The sequence below is a fragment of the Engraulis encrasicolus genome, chromosome 4 (genome assembly GCF_034702125.1).
Source record: "Engraulis encrasicolus isolate BLACKSEA-1 chromosome 4, IST_EnEncr_1.0, whole genome shotgun sequence".
Classification (NCBI taxonomy): domain Eukaryota; kingdom Metazoa; phylum Chordata; class Actinopteri; order Clupeiformes; family Engraulidae; genus Engraulis; species Engraulis encrasicolus.
In genome coordinates, this window is record NC_085860.1 from 18,075,982 (window position 1) to 18,089,778 (window position 13,797).

Here is a 13,797-nt window from a genome sequence, read left to right on the forward strand (position 1 = left end):
GACCACCATTCCACTCATCTACAGAGCTATCTTGAATGCCTGGTAAGAGATCATCACAGAAGGTTTCAAACTTTTCCCCAATCTGCTTTCAAAAAATTAAATCGTCCTTCTATCCTATCCATCTCAGCCGGTAGCCTCAGCCCAAAAGTGCCTACAGTTGGGAAATGGTCGCTACCCAACCCAAGTTAAAAGGGTCAAGAACCTCCCATTGACTCTTACCTGCCAACTCGCCAGAGACTATCATTAAGTCCAAACATGAAGGGGTTAGGGAACCAAGTTGCACTCTTGTAGGATGCCCATCATTAATACATACCAAGTTAAAATCATTCATAATCTCCTCAACAACTTCTCCATTGCCATCAGTCCTTCTGTCTGCTACCCCCATAAAACATTATGTGCATTAAAATCTCCTGTCCAAATAACCGGGGGGCGTACCTGCCTCATAATATCCTCAAGCTCCACTGCACTCAAACGTAGACAGGGGTTATAAAAATTAAGCAGGGAAATCCTCCCAGTGGTGCTCCAAATTTCTATCACTATTAGTTCTAGGTTCGACTCTATTGGCACCACCTTATACTCGACACCAGATTTAATAAATGTACAACAACCCCCCCCTGCCCTGTCACTTCTGTCTTTACGCACCGACATATACCCAGGTAAAACAAAATCCAAAGCGGGCTTTAGCCAAGTCTCCTGGACACAAATAACATGATAGCTTATTTCACTAGCAGTAACAAACCTTTTAAATTCCTGACCATTACCAATCAGACTCGAGCATTCCACTGCAAAAGATTAAAAGGCCATCTACCCCTCCTCTCCCCCCACACTACTCTGGGAACCCGTAACACGACCCTCTCGCTCTTTGAGGAAATTAAACAAGGACTCAGGAGATACATTTACTTGCAAATATTTACCTGCCGCCGCGGAAACAAGCTTATTACATCAGACCTATTTTGCCACCTTGGAGAATTTCGAACCTGAAATCACATCAGAAATAAAATGCCAGAAAATCCACCTTCTTAATAATGAAGCTGTCGCTCGAGGGGAAAATAGCTTGCGCTCTAGGTGCCAACACCTGCTGGGACTGGGGAGTAACCAACATTTTTCACTCTTCTCAATGCTTCTGCATAAGACACATTTTCGTTTGTCCTCACTTTTTGGACTTCCAAAGCGCTCGCAATATACCCGACAGCCCTTGTACCCAGCACTATGGTTTCCCCCCGCAATTTGGGCAGCATAAGGCCGCATTGCAATCCTCATAATTGTGGTCTCCCCCACATTTGCCACACTTTCTTTTTTCTCTACACACTGCCGCAACATGCCCGTATCTATGACAATTGAAACACCGCAGAGGAGGTCTAATGTAAGTTTCACTTGAAAGCTCAAATAACCAAGCCCAAATGCGTCTAGGAATAGTCTCGGTGTCAAATGTCAACAGCACTGTTTGACTGGGTACTTTCTCATTGTCTTTAGTAATTTGGAAACGCTTCACTTCGCAAACCTTTGCCCCTTTAACGTTGGCCAGGATGTCTTCATCAGTAACCTCGGTAGGCACTCCATAAACTACTCCTTTAGCCCTTGAGCCTGTCCCTGGTACAAACACCTCCACATCACATTTGTTTAGAGAATTACTGCAAGAGCCCGATCCTGTTGTTTTTGAGAGTTGCACACTACTAGGATTCTGCCATTAGCCAAGTTTTCGCATGTTGGAAATGTCCTATTTCTTTCGCCAAACAGTCAACCAGTTGCAGTGAGTTCAAACCCTTAGTGTTACCTTTCAATTTCACAATTACAGCAATTTCTGTCTTCCTTGTTTTAGTTTGCTGAGACTCCCCATCACTCCCTGTGCTCGATTTACTATGTCTCTCTCTGCCACGCTTCACCTGCCTATTAGGACCCACAACAGTAAACTCTTCTCCTGCACTATCCATACTGTCTGAGAACCCCATACTGTCCTCCCCAGCCCAAGAACGCATCAGGCTACCACGAAATATCGTGGTTTAGCCTTGTTTGGTGTTACCACTGTTCTTATCACTGAGAACAACCAACGCACGAGCCAAAACGCTGCCACCGTCTCAACCCAGCCAAAGTCTACCAGCCCTGTGCCGTACCAGAGCATCCCGTCTTCCTCGTGACACTGTCGTGTCTTGATGACGTCAAGGTAATGGCCGCTCTCACTTTGTCGTGCAGGGTTTACAATTTTCTCCGGTAAAGAAAATAACAGAAAATCGGACGCATATAGCTCGTCGCCAGACGCATAAAGTGCGAGGCCGGGTAGTTGTTAACGCCGCGACCCTGTCTCTTGAGTCGTTCAGGTTGAAAAGGTGAATAAGTGTTGTATTTGCGCATACTTTTGAGCTACGAGAAAAGAGGAGGGCTGCATTGTTAATGAAGATCGGACAACCATGCTTCGTAGCCAATTTCAAAGTGGCATTTAAGGATGTAATGTTCTACTCCGACGTTTATACGAAGTGAGAGGTCGTTTCAGGATTGTTTTCATATCGGGAGAGCGATCGGTCGTTGCCGCTATGTTTGAAGTCTGAGGTGCCAATTTTGAGGCCTTGTATTGCTAGCTTGCAAAGTTAGCTAGCGAGGTGCTTGGTTGGCTAGTTTGCTAACGGTAGCCAACCTTCGCTCGCTAGATGCCAACAACAAACCCAATGAATAACACTCTGGCTCAATAATGTGTTAAGTGCGTGCTGGATATTTAGTTTTGTGCAAGGGTGCTGGTAAGTTGATGATGAAACAAACGTCATTCATCGGTTGAATCTGTATACTGGCATTACTGTGAGCTAGCACAGGGTATTTGTTAAACCACTCGCCTGGCGCAAGCAACTTGTGTTGGGGAAGGCGTAGTTCTACGTGTTACAAGTTAGCTAGTCTATATTCAGGCCAATGTAAGGTTTGTTGTGCAACATAATAATTCGACAGTAGGTTGATTTTTGTCGTCAAAATATTGAACAAGTAACAACGTTAGTATTCTTTACATTTGCTCCATCCGACCACCTTGTCAAGCAAGATAATGGTGATACGGTTGCAGTGTTGTTTTGTAGCACCCCACTTACACTTTTAAAATGTTAAATGTTGTAGCCATACAAGGTGTAACGCAATAGTATTGTCTTAATTTGAAAGACCAGGTTATTGTGGAGTGCCACACGTCAGTATTGTTTTGAAAGTGATATGTCAGTATCAAAATACTTACTGTCAGTGTAGCCTGCAAAAAAGTCAACAAAAGTGAAAAAAAAATTAGCTGGTAATGCTTTAAAAAACAAGTGTTAACATATCAAACTCAAGAGTTTGACATTTTTCTTCTTTCATGCCTTTGCAGAACAATCATCTATGGATACCCCGGAGAGCCCTACCCAGTCCCCACAGTCACCAGAGGAGGAGGAAAAGGGCATCTCTGACAGCGAGCTCCTGGACTCGCCCGATGGCCCGGATCAGGGCGCCGTGTCGGACAGCGAGCTGCTGAATGATGATGATGATGATGATGAGGAGGAGGAGGGGCGGGTGGATGGAGATCGCGCCAGTCTCGGCAGAGACTCTGACCTCGATGACGATGAGGAGGAGGATGAAGGTCTCGGAAGAGGACGAGGTGGAGGTGGAGTTGGAGGGGGAGGTGGTGCTGGTGATAGTGGTGTAGGTGTAGCAGTAAGGCACGACGCTGTGTCTGATCCAGAGGACGATGGCATGGATCAGTTAGATTATAGAAATGCAGCCGATGCTGCTGTTGACATGCCAGGAGGACGCGCCGGTGGTGGTGGTGTAATGATGATGGGAGCAGATACAAACGCAAACAGTCATCAGTCGGCCGAGGAAGACGACGAAGAGGAGGAGCGGGAGCAAGAACGGGAGCGCGAGGAGAGAATCAGCCCCGAGTCACCCGACTTCGACCACGAGCAACAGGAGCAGGAGCAGCAGCACCGCAGTCCTCCCCGAGTCAGCCCCGAGTCGCCGGACTTCCAACACGAGCAGCAGCACCACAGTCCTCCACGCGTCAGCCCAGAGTCACCCGACTTCCAACACGAGCAGAAGCAGCCTCACAGTCCTCCCCGAGTCAGCCCTGAGTCGCCCGATGGCGGCCTACCCGAAGAGGATGATGACGATGATGACGAGGAAGAACAATCAGCCCGCGTCCCTCTCCCTTCTGCAAAGCCACCAGCGAGGCCCGGCCATGTCGAGGAGGATGAGGAGGATGATGAAGATGAGGAGGAGGAGGAAGAGGAGATGATGGCGTCGCGGAGGAGGCGCGGCGTGGTGGTGGTCAGCGACGTGACCAAGGACGAATCCTCCTCCGTGTCCCGCGAGCTGGACGAGCACGAGCTTGACTACGACGAGGAGGTGCCGGAGGAGGCCAGCGCGCCCCCGCCTCCTCCCAGACAGGAGCAGCAGCAGCGGACCGATGAGGAGGAGGAGGAAGATGAGGAGAAAAAGGCACAGCAGCAGCGGCGGGAGGAGGAGAAAGGGCCGGAGGAGGTCAGCCCCACCAAGCCCAAGAGGGAGCGCATACTGCCACCCCCCTCCGACAAAGACACGCCGCCCAAGAGGTCAGACGACTACCGCGGGGGAGACCGCCTCAGAAGAGACTCCCTCAGAGACAAGAAGAAGGACGAGGACGATGGAGAGATCGATGAGGGGGAGATAGATGTAAGTAGACTACTGTAGTCACTCTCTTTGACTTTTCTGGTTTTGTTTCTGTTCTGGTCTTTTCTGCCCTCAGCTGTTGTTGTTGGCCAGTTCTAGTTTGTTCAGACACAGACAGACAGACAGACAGACAGACAGACAGACAGACAGACAGACAGACAGACAGACAGACAGACACAGACAGACAGACAGACAGACACACAGACAGACACACAGACAGACACACAGACAGACACACAGACAGACACACAGACAGACAGACAGACAGACAGACAGACAGACACAGACACAGACAGACAGACACAGACAGACAGACAGACACAGACAGACAGACAGACACGCACACAGACACGCACACAGACACGCACACAGACACGCACATAGACACAGTGCTACAGCATGTCATGGTGGAAGCTGATGTTTGTAGGTGATTGTGCTACTGATTACTGTAAAAGAGAGGTGGGCCACTACTGTCAGAGTGGGAAAAGGTGATTGGTCAGTTCAGTAAATAATGGTGATTTCTTTTTCAGCAGGTGCAGTTTTTCAGGGTACTTCAGTCATCAGCTGTTGGATGGAAGAGCGCGACACTGCTTCTTTACGATTCACCACTTTATTTTTTTGTTTGCTGTCTTTTCGGCACTAGGAAAAGTCAGCAAACAAAAAAATAAAGTGGTGAATGGTAAAGAAGCAGTGTCACACTCTTCCATCTGGCAACTGATTTGGATATACACAATGTATGCATTCCAATATGCGACCTTGCTTCCTCCACTTGTACTTGTGGCTTCACCCCACCTCCTGGCCCCTCCTCCGTGGAGAAAACAGCTGTCAGCCTAGCCACAACAACTTTTGGGGGACTGCTTTTCATTCACCATCCCAATTGCAAATGAGAACAAGACTTTACAATTGAGCTTTTGCAAAATATTGAAATATAATGCTTTTGTCAGTCATGTCATCATGACATATTACTTCCTGGTACAAGGCCACAAGCACAAGTGGAGGAAGCAAGGTCGCATATTGGAACGCAATAAATAAAATACAGACTTGGAGTGTCTTGTGAGGTCTTAGGGTGTTGTTGTTGTCGGCACTATGTGACCGTGTCGGTCACTTTGGATAGAGATGTGAATCACACTTGTGTGCTCTGTGTCAGGTCAGGTGCACACATGCACTGCCTGTGCAGTTGTGGCTGACAGCATAACATCCTTGGAAAAAACAATGTCAATCATATTTTATGTGTTTTAGCATGCAAGTATAACATTTGCACTTGCTGCTAACACAGTCAGGTTCTGTTACAGTTGTGCGTTTCTCTTGTGTACTGTGTAAGTTACTATACATACCTTTTGGAAACGCACTCACCATGCATTTGGTGGCATGTCAATGGCTGCTTTTGTGATGGCGCAGTGCTGCTTTTGCTAGGCAGCGCAGCACGCATGCACACGTAGGATTTTCTAACCTGAGTCAAATGAAATGACAAAATGTGCACGTGCACGACCCAGCAGAAGCAGCAATGCGCCATCATGAACGCGGCCACTGTCTGATTGGACATCAGTAAGATGCAGTTAAGTTATTGGCCGGCCCTGACGTCCTCTTGTCCGTTCATGATTTTGGTTTTCCGCTTCGTCTGTGAAGTAGCCAATGGTGGAGATGGAGAATGTTTATTACTACAAGGGCTTTGGCCAATCGTATCACAGAAGAGAATTCAAAGTCCTTGTTCGATTGAGCCACAAGGGACCAGGGGCGTACTGCAGCTCCTAGCACTTGGCATTTGTATACATAGTGACTTATTTTCTGGTAGTTGTGTTTCTATATTAATACTGTGTACGCTAACGCTTGCTTCCCTCCACAAACATTATTATTGTCTTATTAGCCTCACCTGAGTCAGACTTGTATTTCACGCTTATACCGGTACTCATTATGTCAAATGCGCTGGCTAAAAAAGGTCTGTGTGTATGCGTGTGTGCGTGCGCGTGCGCGTGTGTGCGCGCGTGTGTGCACCACGCTCATTAACGTTGCTGTTAACGCCGCAAGTAGGCTCGGGGGCATATCGAGTTAATCATAACTTAGGAGCTGCTTCTATGTAGCAGGATATTTCTTAATGTGGATATTTTTTTCTCCTGGTTACCGTACATTGGTTTTGGCCTTCTCTTTCCACGTAAGCAGATTTATAAAACCCACATATCAAAAATCCTCCTTCAAAAATATTCCAGTTAGGGGGCTAATGTGCCCCCGTTACGGTGGAGATCCCCATGTTGTGTTTCCACCTAAGCAGGAGAAGAACATACCCACATATTAAAATACCCTGCTACATGGAAACAGCACCTTGGATTTTGATGCAGATGGTAGATTCTGGTGCAGATTCCAAGCTGTACAACACCCTACACATGGGAATCTAGTAATATCGGAATAATTTATGGCCCGTTCAATGTCCTCATCGTCCACATCTTGTAGTAGAAATCAGTTAAAGGGGAAAAAGAATGTATGTAAGAAAAGAATGTGTGGGATTGTTTGACCACAGGAAAAACAGTGCTCCTGTAAAGGGGAAGCTGATGTGATGTCACTAAACAATCTGATGTCAATATGACGTCTATAAACAACTTCTGAAAGTTTCTTTTGCCCATAGAAAAGACATGAAGTCACCCCCTTTAAAAACAAAACGTTGAGCTTAGCTTTTAGATAAACCAATACTGTTTCCTGAAGCATTGAGTAGCTTGTTGAAGACCACAACAGATTTTCTCAGTTTCCCTCTCAAAGACATGTGACTTTGGGTTTGAAATCCAGTCACATGTATATATTAATGGCACATGAGTTTGCCTTGAGGAAGCTACTGGCTAGTGGAGCCACCTCAGCTCATTAGTCATCCAAATGTCATTGAATTAAAGGTGCACTGTGTATTATATATTTAATAGTTTATTCCAGAATTCATGCTGCCCATTCAGGCATGTTACCTTTTCAACCAATACTTAACACCACCATTAAATTCTAAATATTCATTATTACTGGGAGAATTGCAGTCTTCATATATGAAAAGGAGGATTTTCTCCATGGTCTGCCATTTTGAATTTCGACAAATAGACATTTTAACCGCAAAACGTACCATACTTTGGTCATACTAGTGCATATTAGTTAATTATTTAGTAAATATTTATGAAAAAGTTGGCAATAGGCAGCACAGTTTCTATGAGCAGCATAGTAATCTGTTGTGCTTCAACATTGTCTTCACTCTGTGCCGTATAAATGGAATGAATTCCCTTGGAAGAGAATGTCAGCCTCATGGAAATATTGATAATGATTCTCTCTCTCTCTCTCTTTCTCTCTCTCTCTCTCTCTCTCTCTCTCTCTCTCTCTCTCTCTCTCTCTCTCTCTCTCTCTGTCTCTCTCTCTCTCTCTCTCTCTCTCTCTCTCTCTCAGGATGATGATCTGGAAGAAGGGGAGGTAAAGGACCCAATGGATCGCAAGATTCGGCCCAGGCCTACCTGCAGGTTCTTCATCAAAGGTACCCTTTCCTCTGTTCTTCAGCTCTTCCTGTGTGTGTGTGCGTGCGTGCTGCTGTGCAGTGTGTTTGTGCGCATTGAGGCTACGTCTGGTTTGATTTACATTATGCATATTGCGCAGTGAAAAACGGAGGCTTCTGTGCCATAGTGAATTTGATTGTCCGCAACACGCTGCTACATGTACAAGCTAATGTCTCAGCTGCATAATGACAAAATGAAGTGGATAACGGATTGCGGCGGTTCCAAAATCATCCAGTGTGTAAGTTGACGTTGAAGATGTAAAGATGTCAAACAATTGATACTGATCTCTGTTGTCCTACTTGTTGCTGTTGATCAATCAAGTTGCATTTTGTTATTGTACCACTAGGTGGTGCTATAACCCCAGAAATGGTCAGGCTGTCAATTTATGTAGTCTGTCACTTAACTGCAGTTGCTCAGGATCTTTGAGTGCATCTTAATATGTGACCTTGCCTCTTCCACTTGCGCTTGTCTCCTCGCCCCGCCTCCTGGCCCCTCCTCCGTGGAGAAAATTATAAAGTTTCCCAGCTGTCAGCCTAGCCACAACAACTTTTGAGGGACTGTTTTTCATTCACCATAACAATTGCACACGAGAAAAAAGACTACAATTGAGCTTTTGCAAGATATTGAAATATAATGCTGTTGTCAGTGATGTCATCATGACGAGAAGCGAGTGGAGGAGGCAAGTGGAGGAGGCAAGGTCCCATATTAAGATGCACTCTTTGTTAGTCAGTGGTGCTGTGGTTTGTAGGGGGCAGCATTGCTCTGGTGTCAGGGTTCCCACACGTCCTGGAAAACCTGGAAAACCTGGAAATTTAGAGATTTGTTTTCCAGTCCTGGAAATGTCCTGGAATTCACTAAATGTCCTGGAAAAAAATATTTGTCCTGGATTTTTGTCTTGAACCTGTTTTTTTACGGTTTTGTTTGTGATGTAGCCTACTTTTCCCCTGCCCAGTCTAGACATGACGATTGAATTTCTCAAAGTTTTCCCACCTATTGATGTATAGGCAATACATATTATCCACACATACATGAGCAAATACACACACGTCACTATTGCAGTGTAAACTGTCCCCCATAGTAATTTGCATGTCTGGCTGTGTAAGAGCACAGGGATTGGATATGGGCAATGGGGAAATGCGGTGCACTCACTACGAGACGTGAGAACTTGTTGTCTACATAATGGGAATTCGACATCCTTTTCAGAGCAAATGTCAGCACTGTTGAACAGTTGTTAGCAGGTCTATCTTGTAATTTAAGCAGTTCTGCATTTCACATTGCATTACACTTTAATACTGATACACTTTAATACTTTATGCAAAAAACAGGTTCAGGACATGCTTTCTATTTCCTGTGTGTGTGTGTGTGTGTGTGTGTGTGTGTGTGTGTGTGTGTGTGTGTGTGTGTTTTTGTGTGTGTGTGTGTGTTTTTGTGTGTGTGTGTGTGTTTTTGTGTGTTTGTGTTTGTGTTTGTGTTTGTGTTTGTGTTTGTGTTTGTGTTTGTTTGCATGTTTGCGCGTGCTTGTGTGTGTGTGTGCGTGCGCTCTAGGAAACTGCACCTGGGGCATGAACTGCAGGTTTATCCACCCCGGCGTGAACGATAAGGGCAACTACTCCCTCATCAGCAAGCCCGACCCCTTCTCACACAACGGGGGGCCCCAGGGAGGAGGACCACACCCCCTCATGCCCAACACCCCATGGGTGGGTAGTACACACACACACACACACACACACACACACACACACCCTCATGTCCTCCAATCCATGGTAGGCACTAAACACACACCTGCAACCTATGGACACACACACACACACACACACACACACACACACACACACACACACACACACACACACACACACACACACACACACACACACACACACACACACACACACACCTAGCATGGGTCCTCATTCATATAGCTGTCAGCCATCTAGCGTTGTTAAATATGCATGTGTTTAAAAGGTGGCACTGTTGTTTAGAGTTTGTGTTTCTTGACAATTGTGCTCATAATTGGACTGGAAAATAAATAACATGGACTGCACTAATTTTATTGTTTGTATTTTTTGTGCATATCCTTCCTCTCCTTTTCCACACCTCTGCTTTGCTTACACATCTCTCTCTCTCTCTCTCTCTCTCTCTCTCTCTCTCTCTCTCTCTCTCTCTCTCTCTCTCTCTCTCTCTCTCTCTCTCTCTCTCTCTCTCTCAGGGTGCCCCTGCCGTTGAGGAGCTGCCCCCTCCCCCTCCCCCCATGGATCCCCCAGTAGAGAGTGCATGGGAGAGGGGCCTGCGACATGCCAAAGAGGTAAGAACATTACCGTATTATAATAATAATTGAAGACTTCCGTTGCAAAGCGACATACCGTCAATCCGGAAAGTATTTACAGCGCTTCACTTTTTCCGCATTTTATTACGTTACAGCCTTATTCCAAATTGTGTTCATCTCGGTCATAATGGGGTATTTATGTTACATTTTGAGGACAATGTGAAAAAAAGAGTTCTTGAGAGTTTTTGAAAATGTATTAAAATAAAAAAAAGAAATCATATTTACACAAGTATTCACAGCCTTTGCTTAATACTTTGTAGAACCACCTTTGGCAGCAACTACATTCATTTTTTCATTTAGAAATGAAAAGGGATTGAAAGGGAGGTCATCGGTGTGTGTTTCAACCTTTCTTTACTTTGAAATTTAAAAATTTGAGTCTGCACCTGGCTAAAATAGATGGGTGTGAGTTTTGAATGAAATCCTATGGAGAGTATCATGATCTGCTTCTGTAGTCACAGTGCATGTTGACATGCATGCTTCTTTAGGTGTAATTCAGATTTCCAATGTTGACGGCATTCATACATCCCCAAACCATGTCATTCCCACAACCATGGTTGACTAGCCAGATGATGCACTTTTTTTGTAAAACTCACTTGTTTATCACCACACATCCTTGACGCCATCTAAAGAAAATTTGTTTATCTTGGTTTCAAGAGAGATGAACAGACCAAGGATATGGATCACTGGAACCATGTTGTGTGGTCTGATGAGACCAAGATCAACAAATTTGCTTATTCCAACTTCACCAGTCATGCCAAGGCTATATAAAGTTTGCATTTCATTTGGTCTTTTTCAAATGCATTTGTACACCATCGTGCAGATGTTTTTCAACGTGTCGTATTTGTATTTAGGATGCCTTTTGCATGAAGCTTGTGTTCTCTTTTGCTCTCCTTCCCTGTTTCTGTTTCTTTCTATTTATCTCTCTTTCCCTTCCTCTCTCCCTTTCTCTCTCTGCCCCAATGTTCCAGGTGTTGAAGAACTTCCTGTCCGACTTTAAGGGCATATCTAATTTAAATCTGTGTCTGCCTGTCTGTGTGTCGGTCCGTCCTGTCTGCCTCTAGTGGCGTATCTAATGTAAATCTCTCTCTGTCTGTCTGTCTAGGTGCTGAAGAAGGCTACTATTCGTAAAGAGCAGGAGCCAGACTTCGAGGAGAAGCGCTTCAACGTCACCATCGGCGAGGACGAGCGCGAGTTCGACAAGGAGAACGAGTTCTTCAGGGAGCGTGGCTACCGCATTACCCGGGAGATCCGAGACGCTGGGTGAGGAGCCCCTCATTTTCACACCAGATGAGAGTTAATGTGCCGGAATCCAAACAACACTCAAATTGACATGCTTTTGAAAAATTGTAGCAACACTGCATGCAATTCTGTTCTCTTAATAAGGTGCAACACCAGGGACTAACGTTCTGATGATGAGCCTGCACACCTCATATACCCCTTTGTGCAGAGCATATGCTACAACCTTATTGTCCTCAAAATAGTAATGGGCAAGTCTTAGTAATATGTTACTGAAGGCTGTCAGCAATGTCAGAGCAAAGATGTAGTTGAGACTTCTCCGCAAAGTGTGAACAGGACCGCCGCCTGATGCCATTTGCACCAAGGGGCTACTGAACAGACCTGCATCTGTGTTTCTCTGCGTTTTTTCTCTACACTTTCTAGAACTTTGTCTGTTTACCATTGATGAGAGCACAGAAGCGCATGGAATTACTATTAGTTCAATTACTACTATTAGTTTCAAACACTAGCAGGTAATTAGAGTGCTTCTGGGTCTTCACCTTTTTTCCTTGGTGCTCATCAGTGTCGGGGCTCTCAAACTTGGTCCAGGAAGACAGATGCTGAGGCACTCAAGGTTGCAATTTTTTTTACTTTTTTATTTGGCTACCATGCCTACGCCCTGAAGAAGGCCATAAGGGCCGAAATGCGCAGGCATTGTAGCCAAATAAAAAAGTAAAAAAAAATGCAACCTTGAGTGCCTCAGCATCAGTCTTCCTGGACTACTATTAGTTGTATATTGACATGCTCGTTTGTATGTGGTTTTGATTGAGTGTAAGTTCGTAGCCGCGCTCCGACTGCTATGCCAAGCAGCCTGGCTCTCAGTCAGCCGGCCAGGACCCTGATTCTCGAAAGCAGGATTTCTAACCAATCAGGAACTTAGTAAGTTGCCCATTGGAAATTTAATTGGGAAATTGCATTGCAATGTAGAGAGTTACTTGTGCACAATCCCAGGTGCTGAACAAAAAAATTGCGTATTTGTGGCAAAGAGGTTTGCACACTCCTTTGCATTTTTTTCTTCTTTAAGTTATTTTTTTCTTTTTATTCATTCATTGGCAAGCCACAAGCATTGCATTGCAAGCCACGCTGTGTAGAGTAACACGCCGCAGTGTGGGTACTCGTGAGATCCAGGTTTGAGGCCGGATCCAGCTAGTTTTCCTGCCCCTACACATCAGGTGATTTCGCGGCAGACATTGAGCTTGTTTGAAATCGTCTGGTTTGGTAGCGGCTGCCTTAACCCATTTTATCCTAGGGCACCTGCGAAAGACTCCCTCTGAATCAATGTTCCCTCTAATTTGGTGCCTGAGCAAATGCACTATGTCACTGAGCAGAGCCAATGACCTCAGTGAGCCGGTCGACACCCCCCCCCCCCATTTGTTGTAAGTTGTTGGAAAGAAAGTATCTTTACAGCAGCCCAATAGCCCCGAATGTTGAATTTATGTTTAAAAGGATGAATAATTTAATTTGGATTATATTGTGAAGTTTTTGGGCAATCAAGTCAGGTGCTCAACATAACACGTGGGTAGGTTAAATATGGTATGATGACATTTGGGTTGAAGTGCATCGCAGCCCTAATTGCAAGTTGGCCAGGCAACTACAAGCAAGGCCCTTATCTCGGTCATGACCTTTGCCCTGGGGTGCGGGCACCCCCTGGGGGTGCGCCAGAGATTTCAGGGGGTGCACAGAATTTTGTTTGTGTTGAGGTTGTGACCAAAACTCGTCTTGCAGACATTATAATAAGGCCAAATGAATACACATTGTGGTCCCCAGCGAAAGGCATTAAGATATTGATTAGTGTCTCAAGCAAGAATCATTGTAATTGATACACATGTAGAAGTTTGTGTTGGGGGTGCGCAGCTTGTCTTTGGCACAGGTTGGGGGTGTGTTAAGAAAAAAAGGTTAAGAACCACTGATCTCGGTCATGACCTTTGCCCTGGTTTGTGCATATGCATTGGCGTTGCCGTTGCACGTAGGGCGTTATGCGACTGAAACAAATATAGCAAATGTGGACATCAGATCTTTAGCAAGTAGACGCACACCATGCTC

At 45.4% G+C, this 13,797-nt stretch overlaps 1 protein-coding gene across 1 annotated transcript in view; it reads left to right on the plus strand.

Annotated features, from left to right (window-relative positions):
- The first annotated feature begins 2,185 nt into the window (after positions 1-2,185).
- Positions 2,186-13,797, plus strand: part of zc3h18 (zinc finger CCCH-type containing 18) — a 67,495-nt gene continuing 55,883 nt past the window's right edge. The window contains exons 1-6 of the mRNA XM_063196828.1: positions 2,186-2,208; positions 3,329-4,647; positions 8,050-8,134; positions 9,699-9,850; positions 10,363-10,458; positions 11,582-11,739. Coding sequence (XP_063052898.1) covers positions 3,340-4,647; positions 8,050-8,134; positions 9,699-9,850; positions 10,363-10,458; positions 11,582-11,739 — 1,799 coding nt within the window. The 5' untranslated portion in view covers positions 2,186-2,208; positions 3,329-3,339. The remainder of the gene's footprint in view (positions 2,209-3,328; positions 4,648-8,049; positions 8,135-9,698; positions 9,851-10,362; positions 10,459-11,581; positions 11,740-13,797) is intronic.